The 19,795-nt window shown below is 47.9% G+C and overlaps 1 protein-coding gene across 1 annotated transcript in view; it reads right to left on the reverse strand.

Moving 5' to 3' along the window:
* dync2h1 (dynein cytoplasmic 2 heavy chain 1) overlaps window positions 1-19,795 on the reverse strand; it is a 377,649-nt gene that overhangs the window by 247,755 nt on the left and 110,099 nt on the right. Inside the window, exons 67-72 of the mRNA XM_065000515.1 lie at window positions 12,812-12,910; window positions 12,492-12,615; window positions 9,589-9,752; window positions 9,380-9,499; window positions 5,735-5,869; window positions 1,876-2,019 (exon numbers count right to left, since the gene is read on the reverse strand). Coding sequence (XP_064856587.1) covers window positions 1,876-2,019; window positions 5,735-5,869; window positions 9,380-9,499; window positions 9,589-9,752; window positions 12,492-12,615; window positions 12,812-12,910 — 786 coding nt within the window. The remainder of the gene's footprint in view (window positions 1-1,875; window positions 2,020-5,734; window positions 5,870-9,379; window positions 9,500-9,588; window positions 9,753-12,491; window positions 12,616-12,811; window positions 12,911-19,795) is intronic.

The following is a 19,795-nucleotide window of genomic DNA, read 5'->3' on the forward strand; positions in this document are numbered from 1 at the left end:
GGAGAGAGGAGTCTGAATGGAGGAAAGGAGAGGGGTCTGATGGGAGGAAAGGAGAGGGGTCTGATGGGAGGAAAGGAGAGGGGTCTGATGGGAGGAAAGGAGAGGTGTCTGATGGGGAAAGAGAGGTGTCTGATGGGAGGAAAGGAGAGGGGTCTGATGGGAGAAAGGAGAGGTGTCTGACGGGAGGAGAGAGAGGAGTCTGACGGGAGGAGACGGAGTCGGAGTCGGGAGGAGACGGAGTCTGACGGGAGGAGACGGGAGTCTGACGGAGTCTGACGGGAGGAGACGGAGTCTGACGGAGGGAGGAGAGAGGTCTGAAGGGGAGGAGACGGAGTCTGACGGGAGGAGAGAGAGGTCTGAAGGGAGGAGACGGGAGTCTGACGGGAGGAGAGAGAGGTCTGATGGGAGGAGACGGGAGTCTGACGGGACGGGAGAGAGAGGTCTGACGGGAGGAGAGAGGGACGGGAGGACGGAGTCTGAGGAGTGGAGAGAGAGGAGTCTGACGGAGGAGAGAGAGGTCTGACGGGAGGAGAGAGAGGTCTGACGGGGAGGAGAGAGAGTCTGACGGGAGGGAGGGAGTCTGACGGGGAGGGAGACGGGTCTGACGGGGGAGGGAGAGGTGTCTGACGGGAGGAAAGGAGAGGGGTCTGACGGGAGGAAAGGAGAGGTGTCTGATGGGAGGAAAGGAGAGGTGTCTGATGGGAGGAAAGGAGAGGTGTCTGATGGGAGGAAAGGAGAGGTGTCTGATGGGAGGAGAGGGGTCTGATGGGAGGAAAGGAGAGGTGTCTGATGGGAGGAAAGGAGAGGTGTCTGATGGGAGGAAAGGAGAGGGGTCTGATGGGAGGAAAGGAGAGGGGTCTGATGGGAGGAAAGGAGAGGGTCTGATGGGAGGAAAGGGAGAGGTGTCTGATGGGAGGAAAGGAGAGGTGTCTGATGGGAGGAAAGGAGAGGTGTCTGATGGGAGGAAAGGAGAGGTGTCTGATGGGAGGAAAGGAGAGGTGTCTGATGGGAGGAAAGGAGAGGTGTCTGATGGGAGGAAAGGAGAGGTGTCTGATGGGAGGTCTGATGGGAGGAGAGAGAGGTCTGATGGGAGGAGAGAGAGGTCTGATGGGAGGAAAGGAGGTGTCTGATGGGAGGAAAGGAGAGGGGTCTTATGGGAGGTCTGATGGGAGGAGAGAGAGAGGTCTTATGGGAGGAAAGGAGAGGTGTCTGATGGGAGGAAAGGAGAGGTGTCTGATGGGAGGAAAGGAGAGGTGTCTGATGGGAGGAAAGGAGAGGTGTCTGATGGGAGGAAAGGAGAGGTGTCTGATGGGAGGAAAGGAGAGGTGTCTGAGGGGAGGAAAGGAGAGGTGTCTGATGGGAGGAAAGGAGAGGTGTCTGATGGGAGGAAAGGAGAGGTGTCTGATGGGAGGAAAGGAGAGGTGTCTGATGGGAGGAAAGGAGAGGTGTCTGATGGGAGGAAAGGAGAGATGTCTGATGGGAGGAAAGGAGAGATGTCTGATGGGAGGAAAGGAGAGGTGTCTGATGGGAGGAAAGGAGAGGTGTCTGATGGGAGGAAAGGAGAGGGGTCTGATGGGAGGAAAGGAGAGGGGTCTGATGGGAGGAAAGGAGAGGGGTCTGATGGGAGGAAAGGAGAGGGGTCTGATGGGAGGAAAGGAGAGGTGTCTGATGGGAGGAAAGGAGAGGTGTCTGATGGGAGGAAAGGAGAGGTGTCTTATGGGAGGAGATATAGGGAGCTCAGAGGGGCTGGAGAAGGTTAGGAGAGAATGTCAACACAGCTGAACCCTTCCTCTCCGTCTGGCTGGGGACACTGCAAATACAGGATTAACGTCCCTCTGTGTGTGTGTGTGTGTGTGTGTGTGTGTGTGTGTGTACCTTCTTGCTCTGCAGTGCTCTCTGAAACAGACGCAGGAAGGAGGCCAGGCTGAAACGGTACATGTTGTTGATCCTAGAGAGGTCTGTTATGACAAAATAAATCTTACTGGCACTTTCAGCTAACGGCAGGTATGCATCCCGCTCCTGGGGAGAGATGGAGAGAGAGGGAGAGACAGAGGGAGGGGAAGGGAGAGGAGAAAGACCAAGAGGGAGGTGGGAGGAAAGAGGAGGAAGAGGGAGACGAGAAGAGGAAGAGGTAAGGGAGAAGAGGAAGAGGTAAGGGAGAAGAGAAAGAGGTAAGGGAGAAGAGGAAGGAGAGAGAAGAGGGAGGAGAGAGAAGAGGGAGGAAAGAGAAGAGGGAGGAAAGAGAAGAGGGAGGAAAGAGAAGAGGGAGGGAGAGAAGAGGGAGGAGAGAGAAGAGGGAGGAGAGAGAAGAGGGAGGAAGAGAAGAGGGAGGAAAGAGAAGAGGGAGGAAAGAGAAGAGGGAGGAAAGAGAAGAGGGAGGAGAGAGAAGAGGGAGGAAAGAGAAGAGGGAGGAAAGAGAAGAGGGAGGAGAGAGAAGAGGGAGGAAAGAGAAGAGGGAGGAAAGAGAAGAGGGAGGAGAGAGAAGAGGGAGGAGAGAGAAGAGGGAGAGAAAGGGAGAAAGAGGGAGGGAGAGAGAAGAGGAGGAAAGAGAAGAGGGAGGAGAGAGAAGAGGGAGGAAAGAGAAGAGGGAGGAAAGAGAAGAGGGAGGAAAGAGAAGAGGGAGGAGAGAGAAGAGGGAGGAGAGAGAAGAGGGAGGAGAGAGAAGAGGGAGGAAAGAGAAGAGGGAGGAAAGAGACCATCAGAACTGGTATCACACTGCCCCCTAGAGGAATAATTATATTTTCCTCATGCACAAACAGAGATTCAGGTACAGACACACACACAGACTTGAGCACACCTCAACTCCATCCCATCTCGACAAAGGCCAAAAGAAACCCACAATTAAAACCAACATTGCTGTGGGCAAAGAGTGCTGTTAATAATATGGCTGTAAAATATCATGTGGGACTCAATGTCCTCATGGTTAATTGAGTTGAATGAGACACTGCTCATTGAGCACACACACACACACAGACAGACAGACAGACACACACACACACAGACAGACAGACAGACAGCCAGCCAGCCAGGGTGACAGCCAGACAATGACCGTGGACTAAATGCCTATGATTAAATAAATAAATACATCTTTCCCCAACACAGAGTAACACACAGAGTAACACACAGAGTAACACACAGAGTAACACACAGAGTAACACACAGAGTAACACACAGAGTAACCTACACAGAGTAACACACAGAGTAACACACAGAGTAACCTACACAGAGTAACCTACACAGAGTAACACACAGAGTAACACACAGAGTAACACACAGAGTAACACACAGAGTAACCTACACAGAGTAACACACAGAGTAACACACAGAGTAACCTACACAGAGTAACCTACACAGAGTAACCTACACAGAGTAACACACAGAGTAACCTACACAGAGTAACACACAGAGTAACCTACACAGAGTAACACACAGAGTAACACACAGAGTAACCTACACAGAGTAACCTACACAGAGTAACCTACACAGAGTAACACACAGAGTAACCTACACAGAGTAACACACAGAGTAACACAGAGTAACACACAGAGTAACCTACACAGAGTAACACACAGAGTAACACACAGAGTAACCTACACAGAGTAACCTACACAGAGTAACACACAGAGTAACCTACACAGAGTAACACACAGAGTAACCTACACAGAGTAACACACAGAGTAACACACAGAGTAACCTACACAGAGTAACACACAGAGTAACACACAGAGTAACACACAGAGTAACCTACACAGAGTAACACACAGAGTAACACACAGAGTAACACACAGAGTAACCTACACAGAGTAACACACACAGAGTAACACACAGAGTAACCTACACAGAGTAACCTACACAGAGTAACCTACACAGAGTAACCTACACAGAGTAACCTACACAGAGTAACACACAGAGTAACCTACACAGAGTAACACACAGAGTAACCTACACAGAGTAACCTACACAGAGTAACCTACACAGAGTAACACACAGAGTAACACACAGAGTAACACACACAGAGTAACACACACAGAGTAACACACAGAGTAACCTACACAGAGTAACACACAGAGTAACACACAGAGTAACACACAGAGTAACACACAGAGTAACCTACACAGAGTAACACACAAAGTAACACACAGAGTAACCTACACAGAGTAACACACAGAGTAACACACAGAGTAACACACAGAGTAACACACAGAGTAACCTACACAGAGTAACACACAGAGTAACACACAGAGTAACCTACACAGAGTAACCTACACAGAGTAACACACAGAGTAACCTACACAGAGTAACACACAGAGTAACCTACACAGAGTAACACACAGAGTAACCTACACAGAGTAACACACAGAGTAACACACAGAGTAACCTACACAGAGTAACCTACACAGAGTAACACACAGAGTAACCTACACAGAGTAACCTACACAGAGTAACCTACACAGAGTAACCTACACAGAGTAACACACAGAGTAACCTACACAGAGTAACACACAGAGTAACCTACACAGAGTAACCTACACAGAGTAACCTACACAGAGTAACCTACACAGAGTAACACACAGAGTAACCTACACAGAGTAACCTACACAGAGTAACCTACACAGAGTAACACACAGAGTAACCTACACAGAGTAACCTACACAGAGTAACCTACACAGAGTAGCACACAGAGTAACCTACACAGAGTAACCTACACAGAGTAACACACATAGTAACACACAGAGTAACACACAGAGTAACACACAGAGTAACCTACACAGAGTAACCTACACAGAGTAACCTACACAGAGTAACCTACACAGAGTAACACACAGAGTAACCTACAGAGTAACCTACACAGAGTAACACACAGAGTAATACACAGAGTAACCTACACAGAGTAACACACAGAGTAACCTACACAGAGTAACCTACACAGAGTAACCTACACAGAGTAACCTACACAGAGTAACACACAGAGTAACCTACAGAGTAACCCACACAGAGTAACCTACACAGAGTAACCTACACAGAGTAACACACACAGAGTAACACACACAGAGTAACACACACAGAGTAACCCACACAGAGTAACACACACAGAGTAACACACACAGAGTAACACACACAGAGTAACACACACATAGTAACACACACATAGTAACACACACAGAGTAACACACACAGAGTAACCCACACAGAGTAACACACACAGAGTAACACACACAGAATAACACACACATAGTAACACACACAGAGTAACACACACAGAGTAACCTACACAGAGTAACACACACAGAGTAACACACACAGAGTAACACACACAGAGTAACACAAACGGCAACACACAGTATCCATTTAGCTTAACCATTCAGTCTTATTCTCCTCTTCAATCACACTCTCCATTCCTCTGTCTCTCCATCTCTCTCCCTCTCATGCACCCTGTCTTCCTCAATCAATCTCTCACACTCAATCTTTCTCCAATCCCTCTCTCTCTCACCCCAGAGCATCTCTGTCTCATCTCTCTTTCACCCCCCTCTCTCTCAGAGTGTTCCATCTGTTCTGACAGACTCCAGACTCTGCTATTCTCCTGTGATTGGTTGATGTATTCTCCTCTGTCATTCACACACAGCAGTTTGGGGTTTTGTGTACAAACCCTATGGGAGGTTGATGAGGAGGTTTACAGCTCAGTGTGTGAGAGGAAGTGGAGTGTGTGTGTGTGTGTGTGCGCGCGCACGTGTACCTGGTCCAGGGAGGCCTGGAGTTTGTGTGACTCCCTCAGTGAGTCCTGTATGAGGGCGCTGCTAGACTTGGTCTGGTTCAGAGAATCGATCAGCTCCTTATTCTCCAGGATATTCCCCTGAGCTGTAGCCAAAGTCTAGAGACAAGAGAGAGAAAGAAGAGGGAGAGAAAGAGAGAGAGAAAGAAAAAAACAGAAAGAGAGAAGAGGAGGAGAAAGATACACAGGAAGGACAGCAGAAGTTAGAGAGAGATTGTGATGTACAGCAGAAGTTAGAGAGAGATTGTGTGATGTACAGTAGAAGTTAGAGAGAGATTGTGTGATGTTCAGTAGAAGTTAGAGAGAGATTGTGTGATGTACAGCAGAAGTTAGAGAGAGATTGTGTGATGTACAGTAGAAGTTAGGGAGAGATTGTGTGATGTTCAGTAGAAGTTAGGGAGAGATTGTGTGATGTTCAGTAGAAGTTAGGGAGAGATTGTGTGACGTACAGCAGAAGTTAGAGAGAGATTGTGTGATGTACAGTAGAAGTTAGAGAGAGATTGTGTGATGTACAGTAGAAGTTAGAGAGAGATTGTGTGATGTACAGTAGAAGTTAGAGATTGTGTGATGTACAGTAGAAGAGATTGTGTGATGTTCAGTAGACAGTTAGAAGTGTGTGATGTTCAGTAGAAGTTAGAGAGATTGTGTGATGTACAGTAGAAGTTAGGGAGAGATTGTGTGATGTTCAGTAGAAGTTAGAGAAGATTGTGTGATGTACAGTAGAGTTGATTGTGTGATGTTCAGTAGAAGTTAGAGAGAGATTGTGTGATGTTCAGTAGAAGTTAGAGAGAGATTGTGTGATGTACAGTAGAAGTTAGGGAGAGATTGTGTGATGTTCAGTAGAAGTTAGAGAGAGATTGTGTGATGTACAGTAGAAGTTAGAGAGAGATTGTGTGATGTACAGTAGAAGTTAGAGAGAGATTGTGTGATGTTCAGCAGAAAGTGACATTGTGTTGTGTTCTAACTGAAAGGACTGAGAAGTGGACATTTTGTGCACAATGAGGAAGTGGTATGATTGTGTTCAAGTGGCAGTGAAACATGTCAGAATATCTAATCAGATATATTATAGCTACACTGAACAAAAATATAAACTCAACATGTAAAGTGTTGGTCACGTTTCGTGAGATGAAATAAAAGATCCCACACATTATCCACAAAAACAAAAAAGCTTATTTCGCTCAAATTTTGTGCACAAATTGGTTTACCTCCCTGTTAGTGAGAATTTGTCCTTCGCCAAGATAATCCATCCACCTGACAGGTGGCATATCAAGAAGCTGATTAAACAGCATGATCATTACACAGGTTTTGTCACACAACACAATGCTACAGATGTCTCACGTTGTGAGGGAGCAATCGGCCAACCGGAGCGGTTGCCAGAGAATTCAATGTTCATTTTTCTACCATAAGTCACCTTCAACCTGGTAACATGTGGTCTGCGGTTGTGTGTGTGTGTGGTCACACCAGATACTGACTGGGTTTCTGATCCACAACACTACTTTTTTGTAAGTTATTTGTGACCAACAGAATCACATCTATTTTCCCAGTCATGTGAAATCCATAGATTAGGGACAAATTAGTTTATATTTTTGTTCAGTGTACTTCCACAAGGTATTCCTCTCTACAGTGACTAAGTGTGTGTGGATTGCATGAACTCTTCTAGCGTGAGTGTCTGTGTGTGTGTATATATATATATATAATATATATTTATAATTTAATTTATAATTTAAATAAATATATATATTTAAATTATTATAATATATATATTATATATAATTTATAATATATATTTATATTTATATATATATTTATATTTATATAATATATATATATATATTTATATATATGTAATATATAATACGTATATATATATATATTATATATTATTTATATATATATATATATTATATATATACACGTATATATATGTATGTGTGTGTGTGTGTGTGTGTGTATACACTGCTCAAAAAAATAAAGGGAACACTTAAACAACACAATGTAACTCCAAGTCGATCACACTTCTGTGAAATCAAACTGTCCACTTAGGAAGCAACACTGATTGACAATACATTTCACATGCTGTTGTGCAAATGGATTAGACAACAGGTGGAAATTATAGGCAATTAGCAAGACACCCCCAATAAAGGGGTGGTTCTGCAGGTGGGGACCACAGACCACTTCTCAGTTCCTATGCTTCCTGGCTGATGTTTTGGTCACTTTTGAATGCTGGCGGTGCTTTCACTCTAGTGGTAGCATGAGACGGAGTCTACAACCCACACAAGTGGCTCAGGTAGTGCAGCTCATGCAGGATGGCACATCAATGCGAGCTGTGGCAAGAAGGTTTGCTGTGTCTGTCAGCGTAGTGTCCAGAGCATGGAGGCGCTACCAGGAGACAGGCCAGTACATCAGGAGACGTGGAGGAGGCCGTAGGAGGGCAACAACCTAGCAGCAGGACCGCTACCTCCACTTTTGTGCAAGGAGGAGCAGGAGGAGCACTGCCAGAGCCCTGCAAAAGTCCTCCAGCAGGCCACAAATGTGCATGTGTCTGCTCAAACGGTCAGAAACAGACTCCATGAGGGTGGTATGAGGGCCCGACGTCCACAGGTGGGGGTTGTGCTTACAGCCCAACACCATGCAGGACGCTTGGCATTTGCTAGAGAACAGCCCTCCATGTGCTCGCCAGAGGTAGCCTGACTGCCATTAGGTACCGAGATGAGCTCCTCAGACCCCTTGTGAGACTATATGCTGATGCGGTTGGCCCTGGGTTCCTCCTAATGCAAGACAATGCTAGACCTCATGTGGCTGGAGTGTGTCAGCAGTTCCTGCAAGAGGAAGGCATTGATGCTATGGACTGGCCCGCCCGTTCCCCAGACCTGAATCCAATTGAGCACATCTGGGACATCATGTCTCGCTCCATCCACCATTGCACCACAGACTGTCCAGGAGTTGGCGGATGCTTTAGTCCAGGTCTGGGAGGAGATCCCTCAGGAGCCCATCCGCCACCTCATCAGGAGCATGCCCAGGCGTTGTAGGGAAGTCATACAGGCACGTGGAGGCCACACACACTACTGAGCCATTGATAATTTTTGATAATTTTTGTGTGATGTTGTTGTCAGCACATTCAACTATGTAAAGAAAAAGGTATTTCAGATCTAGGATGTATTACTTTAGTGTTCGCAGTGTATATATATATATATATATATATATCATACACACACACACATATATACATATACAGTGGGGCAAAAAAGTATTTAGTCAGCCACCAATTGTGCAAGTGTCTGTGTGTGTGTGTATATATATATATATATGTGTGTGTGTGTGTGTACCTCTAACAGAGACTCTTCCAGCGTGGCTATAATATATATATGTGTGTGTGTGTGTGTGTGTGTGTGTGTGTGTGTGTGTGTGTGTGTGTGTGTGTGTACCTCTAACAGAGACTCTTCCAGCGTGGCTATAATATATATATGTGTGTGTGTGTGTGTGTGTGTGTGTGTGTGTGTGTGTGTGTGTGTGTGTGTGTGTGTGTGTACCTCTAACAGAGACTCTTCCAGCGTGGCTATAATATATATGTGTGTGTGTGTGTGTGTGTGTGTGTGTGTGTGTGTGTACCTCTAACAGAGACTCTTCCAGCGTGGCTAGCTGGATCTTCTTGTCCTCCTCCTGCTGTAACAGACGGGTCTTCTGGGTCTCTAACTCTGGCTTCTCCTGCTGGATGGTCAGAGCTAGGAGCTAATACACACACAACGGATGGGCTGATTAACCAGGAGACAGTCTCAGTGTACAGTAATAAAGCAACGGTAGTGTGTGTGTGTTTTTACCTGTCCTCGCAGGCCAGCTCTGGTGGTGGTGAAGTTGACCTCAGTGACGACAGAGGCAGCGTCGGGGGGGATGAAGGGAGAGGGGTTACGCGTGGCCAGGAACAGACGGAACTCCTCGTTATAATCTATCACCTTATCACCTATCTGAACCACATACCGCGGACCTGGAGAGAGAGAGGGGGGGGAGTGAGTGAGAGAGGTAGGAGAGATGGGGAGAGGGGGAAAGATGGAGAGATGGGGGGATGGAGGGAGTGAGAGGGAAAGGAGTGAGAGAGAGGAGAAAGGGAGGGGAGGGGGGGAGGGAGGGAGGGAGGGAGGGAGGGAGGGAGGGAGGAGGGAGGGAGGGAGGAGGGAGAGATGAGGAGAGATGGAGGGAGAGATGGAGAGATGGAGGGAGGGAGAGATGGAGGGAGGGAGGGAGGCAGGGAGAGATGGAGGGAGGGAGGGAGGCAGGGAGAGATGGAGGGAGGCAGGGGAGATGGAGGAGAGAGAGAGGGAGGGATAGATGGAGGGAGAGAGGGCAAGATGGAGAGATGGGGAGATGGAGAGAGGGCGTGAGTGAGTGAGTGAGTGAGTGAGTGAGTGAGTGAGTGAGTGAGTGAGTGAGTGAGTGAGTGAGTGAGTGAGTGAGGAGAGGGTGGGAGGAGAGATGGGAGAGGGAGAGATGGAGAGGAGGGAGGGAGAGATGGAGAGAGGGAGGGAGAGATGGAGAGAGGGAGGGAGAGATGGAGGGAGGAGGGAGGATGGAGGGAGAGAGGGAGAGAGGGATGGAGGGAGGGAGGGAGGGAGGGAGGGAGGGAGGGAGGGAGGGAGGGAGGGAGGGAGGGAGGGAGGGAAGGAAGGAAGGAGGGAGGGAGGGAGGGAGGGAGAGATGGAGAGAGGGAGGGAGAGATGGAGAGAGAGATGGAGAGAGGGAGGGAGAGATGGAGGGAGGGGAGAGGGAGAGAGGGAGAGAGGGAGGGAGTGAGTGAGTGAGTGATGGAGTGATGGAGTGAGGGAGTGAGGGAGGGAGGGAATGGTTAGTCCAGGACATTTCATGGATATAAACTCAGCCTCTTCTCTGCATTGCAGCACACCCTGCTCCCTCCCTCCCTCCCTGCTCCCTCCCTCCCTCTCTCCCTTTTCTCCATTCTCCAGTGGATGGCCGATCCCCCTCATTTATTTTCAGTTGATTCACTGCCCTTTAACCAACACCCCTCTCTCTCCTCCCTGTCTAACCTCCTCCCTAAATATCTCTCCCTCACTCACTACCTCTCTCCCCACCCTCAGTAGTGGGTAGACTCACCCTGTGTTATCAGGTCTCTCCTCAGTAGTGGGTAGACTCACCCTGTGTTATCAGGTCTCTCCTCAGTAGTGGGTAGACTCACCCTGTGTTATCAGGTCTCTCCTCAGTAGTGGGTAGACTCACCCTGTGTTATCAGGTCTCTCCTCAGTAGTGGGTAGACTCACCCTGTGTTATCAGTCTCTCCTCAGTAGTGGGTAGACTCACCCTGTGTTATCAGGTCTCTCCTCAGTAGTGGGTAGACTCACCCTGCCTCAGTAGTGGGTAGACTCACCCTGTGTTATCAGGTCTCTCCTCAGTAGTGGGTAGACTCACCCTGTGTTATCAGGTCTCTCCTCAGTAGTGGGTAGACTCACCCTGTGTTATCAGGTCTCTCCTTAGTAGTGGGTAGACTCACCCTGTGTTATCAGGTCTCTCCTCAGTAGTGGGTAGACTCACCCTGTGTTATCAGGTCTCTCCTCAGTAGTGGGTAGACTCACCCTGTGTTATCAGGTCTCTCCTTAGTAGTGGGTAGACTCACCCTGTGTTATCAGGTCTCTCCTCAGTAGTGGGACTCAGACTCAGTAGTGGGTAGACTCCCTGTGTTATCAGGTCTCTCCTCAGTAGTGGGTAGACTCACCCTGCCTCAGTAGTGGGTAGACTCACCCTGTGTTATCAGGTCTCTCCTCAGTAGTGGGTAGACTCACCCTGTGTTATCAGGTCTCTCCTCAGTAGTGGGTAGACTCACCCTGTGTTATCAGGTCTCTCCTCAGTAGTGGGTAGACTCACCCTGTGTTATCAGGTCTCTCCTCAGTAGTGGGTAGACTCACCCTGTGTTATCAGGTCTCTCCTCAGTAGTGGGTAGACTCACCCTGCCTCAGTAGTGGGTAGACTCACCCTGTGTTATCAGGTCTCTCCTCAGTAGTGGGTAGACTCACCCTGTGTTATCAGGTCTCTCCTCAGTAGTGCCTCAGTAGTAGACTCACCCTGTGTTATCAGGTCTCTCCTCAGTAGTGGGTAGACTCACCCTGTGTTATCAGGTCTCTCCTCAGTAGTGGGTAGACTCACCCTGTGTTATCAGGTCTCTCCTCAGTAGTAGGTAGACTCACCCTGTGTTATCAGGTCTCTCCTCAGTAGTAGGTAGACTCACCCTGTGTTATCAGGTCTCTCCTCAGTAGTAGGTAGACTCACCCTGTGTTATCAGGTCTCTCCTCAGTAGTGGGTAGACTCACCCTGTGTTATCAGGTCTCTCCTCAGTAGTGGGTAGACTCACCCTGTGTTATCAGGTCTCTCCTCAGTAGTAGGTAGACTCACCCTGTGTTATCAGGTCTCTCCTCAGTAGTAGGTAGACTCACCCTGTGTTATCAGGTCTCTCCTCAGTAGTAGGTAGACTCACCCTGTGTTATCAGGTCTCTCCTCAGTAGTAGGTAGACTCACCCTGTGTTATCAGGTCTCTCCTCAGTAGTGGGTAGACTCACCCTGTGTTATCAGGTCTCTCCTTAGTAGTGGGTAGACTCACCCTGTGTTATCAGGTCTCTCCTCAGTAGTAGGTAGACTCACCCTGTGTTATCAGGTCTCTCCTCAGTAGTAGGTAGACTCACCCTGTGTTATCAGGTCTCTCCTCAGTAGTAGGTAGACTCACCCTGTGTTATCAGGTCTCTCCTCAGTAGTGGGTAGAGAACCGGCTCCACTCCATCCATCTCCTGGATGATCAGCGTTTTCCCAAAACGCACAGCCAGCTCCAGAGACGTGATGAAGTTAGGGTCCTGGAGGAAAACATTCTGATAACAGCACTAATGCCTGGTGTCACAACTGGTATCTAACTGGTTACATTACGACTAACATGTCTCTGTGTGATAGGAGTTCACAGTACCTGTTGGTTGACTGAAATACGGGGTAAATGTGTTTCTGTATAAGTGACAGGTGTGATATGTGAATGATTGACAGATGTGACAGGTGTACCTGCTGATTGATGACCTCGAGGCGATGCTGCTTCAGGTGAGTACGGAGCCACTCTGTAGCCCGAGAGGAGGGGTCGATGAGGAAAGGACAAGCAACACTCTGAGAGAGAGAGGGAGAGAGAGAGAGAGAGAGAGACAGAAAGAGACGTAAGTGATGGATGACATACTGAAAGTCATTAAGGAACTAAGAGTCCTTTTTCCATTTCTTTTCCTATCTATATATTAAGATAGATGCTTAAATAGTTTTTCTCTCTGGGGAGAATCTTTGAGGCCCAGTCCAGTTCTCTCTCACAGCTGTCACAGTGATTGGCCAGCGAGGCATTGGCTGTCTGGATTCAGAGCTGCCAGACATTGAGCAGTACACCAGACAAAGGGATGAAATGTCCCTCTATGTATTGCCGTCTTGCTCTGGCCTTTTCTCTCCTTCCATCTCTCTAAACCATGTCCTTTCTGTTTATCTTTCCCCATCCCTCCTTCTATATTAGTTTATTCATCCTTTCTCTCCCTCTTTCCCCCTGTAGAGTCATATATATGCTTTAGATGTGGCGTGGTTGATGGTTATGGCCCTGTGTGTGTAAACTGCAATGCCTTTATTCACAGTCTCCCAGGGCTGACAAACCATCAAACATCTGACGCACTGTCTGCTGTAGTGGTCCAACCTACACACACTCCACAAGACCTAGCAAAGATAACCACAGTTTGGACAGCAATTTATGAGACACACTGAGCAGACATGTCACACAGCACCAGGTACCAGCGTGTTTGCAGTAAATTGCTGTGGGATCACACCAGACATGCTTTATAAAGGGTCTAAGAATCAAAGTGGACTAGGATTGCAAAGGTAGGATATATTACTGGAAACTTTCACAATGTACCAGTAAACTACCAGAATTTTGGTATCATTCAAATATTTTATGTAATCCATCAAAAGACATATTTGGCCATTTTGGATACTTCAGATTATCACAGGTGTCTAATAGTCTCTGGCCCTCTGTGTGGTCTTATCACAGGTGTCTAATAGTCTCTGGCCCTCTGTGTGGTCTTACCACAGGTGTCTAATAGTCTCTGGCCCTCTGTGTGGTCTTATCACAGGTGTCTAATAGTCTCTGGCCCTCTGTGTGGTCTTATCACAGGTGTCTAATAGTCTCTGGCCCTCTGTGTGGTCTTATCACAGGTGTCTAATAGTCTCTGGCCCTCTGTGTGGTCTTATCACAGGTGTCTAATAGTCTCTGGCCCTCTGTGTGGTCTTATCACAGGTGTCTAATAGTCTCTGGCCCTCTGTGTGGTCTTATCACAGGTGTCTAATAGTCTCTGTGTGGTCTTATCACAGGTGTCTAATAGTCTCTGGCCCTCTGTGTGGTCTTATCACAGGTGTCTAATAGTCTCTGGCCCTCTGTGTGGTCTTATCACAGGTGTCTAATAGTCTCTGGCCCTCTGTGTGGTCTTATCACAGGTGTCTAATAGTCTCTGGCCCTCTGTGTGGTCTCTGGCCCTCTGTGTGGTCTTATCACAGGTGTCTAATAGTCTCTGGCCCTCTGTGTGGTCTTATCACAGGTGTCTAATAGTCTCTGGCCCTCTGTGTGGTCTTATCACAGGTGTCTAATAGTCTCTGTGTGGTCTTATCACAGGTGTCTAATAGTCTCTGGCCCTCTGTGTGGTCTTATCACAGGTGTCTAATAGTCTCTGTGTGGTCTTATCACAGGTGTCTAATAGTCTCTGGCCCTCTGTGTGGTCTTATCACAGGTGTCTAATAGTCTCTGTGTGGTCTTATCACAGGTGTCTAATAGTCTCTGGCCCTCTGTGTGGTCTTATCACAGGTGTCTAATAGTCTCTGTGTGGTCTTATCACAGGTGTCTAATAGTCTCTGGCCCTCTGTGTGGTCTTATCACAGGTGTCTAATAGTCTCTGTGTGGTCTTATCACAGGTGTCTAATAGTCTCTGGCCCTCTGTGTGGTCTTATCACAGGTGTCTAATAGTCTCTGGCCCTCTGTGTGGTCTTATCACAGGTGTCTAATAGTCTCTGGCCCTCTGTGTGGTCTCTGGCCCTCTGTGTGGTCTTATCACAGGTGTCTAATAGTCTCTGGCCCTCTGTGTGGTCTTATCACAGGTGTCTAATAGTCTCTGGCCCTCTGTGTGGTCTTATCACAGGTGTCTAATAGTCTCTGTGTGGTCTTATCACAGGTGTCTAATAGTCTCTGTGTGGTCTTATCACAGGTGTCTAATAGTCTCTGTGTGGTCTTATCACAGGTGTCTAATAGTCTCTGGCCCTCTGTGTGGTCTTATCACAGGTGTCTAATAGTCTCTGTGTGGTCTTATCACAGGTGTCTAATAGTCTCTGTGTGGTCTTATCACAGGTGTCTAATAGTCTCTGTGTGGTCTTATCACAGGTGTCTAATAGTCTCTGTGTGGTCTTATCACAGGTGTCTAATAGTCTCTGTGTGGTCTTATCACAGGTGTCTAATAGTCTCTGTGTGGTCTTATCACAGGTGTCTAATAGTCTCTGTGTGGTCTTATCACAGGTGTCTAATAGTCTCTGTGTGGTCTTATCACAGGTGTCTAATAGTCTCTGTGTGGTCTTATCACATGTAAAATATATGAAATAAGATGATTTTTAAATAAATAAAATGACAGAGCTGTAAACATTATACTAAACTGCTGAGTGGCACAGCGGTCTAAGGCACTGCATTGCAGTGCTGCGGCGTCACTACAGCCTGGGGTCCAATCCCACCCTGTGTCATTAACGGCCGTGACTGGGAGTCCCATAGGGAGGCGTACAATTGGGCCAGCGTCGTCTGGGTTAGGGGAGGGTTTGGCCAGGGGGGGGCTTTACGTGGCTCATCGCGCTCTAGCGACTCCTTGTGGCGGACCGGCTGCCTGCAGGCTGACGTCGGTCATCAGTTGACTAGTGTTTCCTCTGACACATCGGTGCAGCTGGCTTCAGTGTTAAAAAGCGCGGCTTGGCAGGTCATGTTTCAGAGGACGCATGACTCGACCTTCACCTCTCCCGAGCCCATTGGGCAGTTGCAGCGATGAGACATGATTTTAATCACGAAATTGGGGAGAAAATGGGGGTAAAAATTACACACAAAAAAACAACATTCTATTAAATATAAACCATCAACTTAGTGAATACTATTGGTGTTTAATATGAGCGTTTCAGCATGGTTTACTAGTTCAATAGTAGCCAGTGAGCCAGTGGATTTTCTTATTCTAATTTTGTCTGTCATAGTTGAAGTGTACCTATGATGTAAATTACAGGCCTCTCTCATCTTTTTAAGAGGGAAAACTTGCACAATTGGTGGCTGACTAAATACTTTTTTGCCCCACTGTATGTGGCAGGGTCTACAGTCAATCACGGATTACAAAAATAAAATCAGCCCCGTCACGGACCAGGATGTCTTGCTCCCAGACTTCTTTGCTCGCTTTGAGGACAATACAGTGCCACTGACATGGCCCGCTACCAAAACCTGCGGACTCACCTTCACTGCAGCCGACGTGTGAAAAACATTTAAACGTGTTAACCCTCGCAAAGCTGCAGGCCCAGACGGCATCCCCAGCAGCGTCATCAGGGAATGCGCAGACCAGCTGGGTGGTGTGTTTACGGACATATTCAATCAATCCTTATCCCAGTCTGCTGTCCCCACATGCTTCAAGAGGACTACCATTGTTCCTGTTCCCAAGAAAGCTAAGGTAACTGAGCTAAACGACTACCGCCCCGTAGCACTCACTTCCGTCATCATGGAAGTGCTTTGAGAGACTAGTCAAGGACCATATCACCTCCACCCTACCTGACATCCTAGACTCACTCCAATTTGCTTACCGCCCCAATAGGTCCACAGACGACGCAATCGCAGCCACATTGCACACTGCCCTAACCCATCTGGACAAGAGGAATAACTATGTGAGAATGCTGTTCATCGACTACAGCTCAGCATTTAACACCATAGTACCCTCCAAACTCGTCATCAAGCTCGAGACCCTGGGTATCGACCCCGCCCTGTGCAACTGGGTACTGGACTTCCTGACGGACCGCCCCCCAGGTGGTGAGGGTAGGAAACAACATCTCCACCCCGCTGATCCTCAACACTGGGACCCCACAAGGGTGCGTTCTCAGCCCTCTCCTGTACTCCTTGTTCACTCACGACTGCGTGGCCACGCACGCCTCCAACTCAATCATCAACTTTGCGGACGACACAACAGTGGTAGGCTTGATTACCAACAACGACGAGACGGCCTACAGGGAGGAGGTGAGGGCCCTCGGAGTGTGGTGTCAGGAAAATAACCTCACACTCAACGTCAACAAAACAAAGGAGATGATCGTGGACTTCAGGAAACAGCAGAGGGAGCACCCCTCTATCCACATTGACGGGACAGTAAGTTAAGTTCCTCGGCGTACACATCACGGACAAACTGAATTGGTCCACCCACACAGACAGCGTGGTGAAGAAGGCGCAGCAGCGCCTCTTCAACCTCAGGAGGCTGAAGAAATTCGGCTTGTCACCAAAAGCACTCACAAACCTTTACAGATGCACAATCGAGAGCATCCTGTCAGGCTGTATCACCGCCTGGTACAGCAGCTGCTCCGCCCACAACCGCAAGGCTCTCCAGAGGGTAGTGAGGTCTGCACAACGCATCACCGGGGGCAAACTACCTGCCCTCCAGGACACCTACACCACCCGATGTTACAGGAAGGCCATAAAGATCATCAAGGACAACAACCACCCGAGCCACTACCTGTTCACCCTGCTATCATCCAGAAGGAGAGGTCAGTACAGATGCATCAAAGTAGGGACCGAGAGACTGAAAAACAGCTTCTATCTCAAGGCCATCAGAATGTTAAGCAGCCACCACTAACATTGAGTGGCTGCTGCCAACATACTGACTCAACTCCAGCCACTTTAATAATGGAAAAATTGATGTAAAAAATGTATCACTAGCCACTTTAAACAATGCCAATTAATATAATGTTTACATACCCTACATTACTCATCTCATATGCATATACTGTACTCTATACCATCTACTGCATCTTGCCTATGCCGTTCTGTACCATCACTCATTCATATATCTTTATGTACATATTCTTTATCCCTTTACACTTGTGTATATAAGGTAGTTGTGAAATTGTTAGGTTAGATTACTCGTTGGTTATTACTGCATTGTCGGAACTAGAAACACAAGCATTTCGCTACACTCGCATTAACATCTACTAACCATGTGTATGTGACAAATAAAATTGGATTGGATTTGAGGTGGAAACACCTTCGGCAGCCATTACAGCTGGGAATCATTTGGAATAAGATTCTACCAACTTTACCAAAATTGCTTAAACTCAGTAAATTTGGTTGGGAGTCGTTGATGGACAGCAATATTACAACTTTGTCTCTGATTTTCAAGTAGATTTAAGTAGAACTGAGACTAATTAGTGAGGACATTTGTATGTCGTTTTGTAGAATTGTTACTAGGATTAAATGTCAGGAATTGTGAAAAACGGAGTTTAAATGTATTTGGCTAAGGTGTATGTAAACTTCCGACTTCAACTGTATTTGTTGTCAATGTTTTGATGTGAAACTGGTGTCAGTTCTGAAAGTCAAGAGTTACAGAGTTAATTGAAAACAATAGTATTGTTGATTACATGCTTTTTTCCTTAATTAGGCTATTTTCTCTTGAACCATATGGTCTATCTACTAGAAACTCATGGACAATATGGACTCAGATGAATGAATGCTATGTATGAATAAAACATTTAGTTTGTTCTTCAAGTACAAATTACCAAAGTTACGATAGAATGTCATAGATTTTCTGTTAATTACCAAAATTGGTATTTTTGTAAAGAGGCTAAAATAAGCTGCTGTAAAATCATGAGCTCTCATCAACACCTCCTCCATCTACTGGACTGAGAGACAGGCCCTCTTGACTCCGGAGGGCTGGAGAGAGGGGGGGACATGGGAGAAAGGGGAGGGAGGGGAGGAAGAGAGTGAGGGTTGAGGGGGTGTAGGAGGCACAGTGAGGGGGGTTGAGGGGGTGTAGGAAGCAGAGTGAGGGTTGGGGATGTAGGAGGAAGTGAGATGGGGTGAGGGGTTGGGGGTGTAGGAAGCAGAGTGAGGGTTGATGGGGTGTAGGAAGCAGAGTGAGGGTTGAGGGGATGTAGGAGGCAGAGTGAGGGTTGAGGGGGTGTAGGAGGCAGAGTGTGGGTTGAGGGGATGTAGGAGGCAGAGTGAGGGTTGATGGGGTGTAGGAAGCAGAGTGAGGGTTGAGGGGATGTAGGAGGCAGAGTGAGGGTTGAGGGGTGTAGGAGGCAGAGTGTGGGTTGAGGGGATGTAGGAGGCAGAGTGAGGGTTGAGGGGATGTAGGAGGCAGAGTGAGGGTTGATGGGGTGTAGGAAGCAGAGTGAGGGTTGAGGGGATGTAGGAGGCAGAGTGAGGGTTGAGGGGGTGTAGGAGGCAGAGTGAGGGTTGAGGGGATGTAGGAGGCAGAGTGAGGGTTGAGGGGGTGTAGGAGGCAGAGTGAGGGTTGAGGGAGGTGTAGGAAGCAGAGTGAGGGTTGAGGGGTGTAGGAGGCAGAGTGAGGGTTGAGGGGGTGTAGGAGGCAGAGTGAGGGTTGAGGGGTGTAGGAGGCAGTGGGTGAGGGTTGAGGGGGTGTGAGGAGGCAGAGTGAGGGTTGAGGGGTGTAGGAGGCAGAGGTGAGGGTTGAGGAGGCAGAGTGAGGGTTGAGGGGATGTAGGAGGCAGGAAGCAGAGTGAGGAGGTTGAGGGGAGTGTAAGAGGCAGAGAGGGGAGGGGTTGATGGGGTGAGGGGGTGTAGGAAGCAGAGTGAGGGTTGAGGGGTTGAGGGGATGTTAGGAGGCAGAGTGAGGGTTGAGGGGGTGTAGGAGGCAGAGTGAGGTTGAGGGGATGAGGGTTGAGGGGGGAGAGGCAGAGTGAGGGTTGATAGGAGGCAGAGTGGGATGTAGGAGGCAGAGTGAGGGTTGTTGATGGAGTGAGGGT

This window comes from Oncorhynchus nerka, linkage group LG14 (assembly GCF_034236695.1).
Source record: "Oncorhynchus nerka isolate Pitt River linkage group LG14, Oner_Uvic_2.0, whole genome shotgun sequence".
NCBI classification, from domain to species: Eukaryota; Metazoa; Chordata; class Actinopteri; order Salmoniformes; family Salmonidae; genus Oncorhynchus; species Oncorhynchus nerka.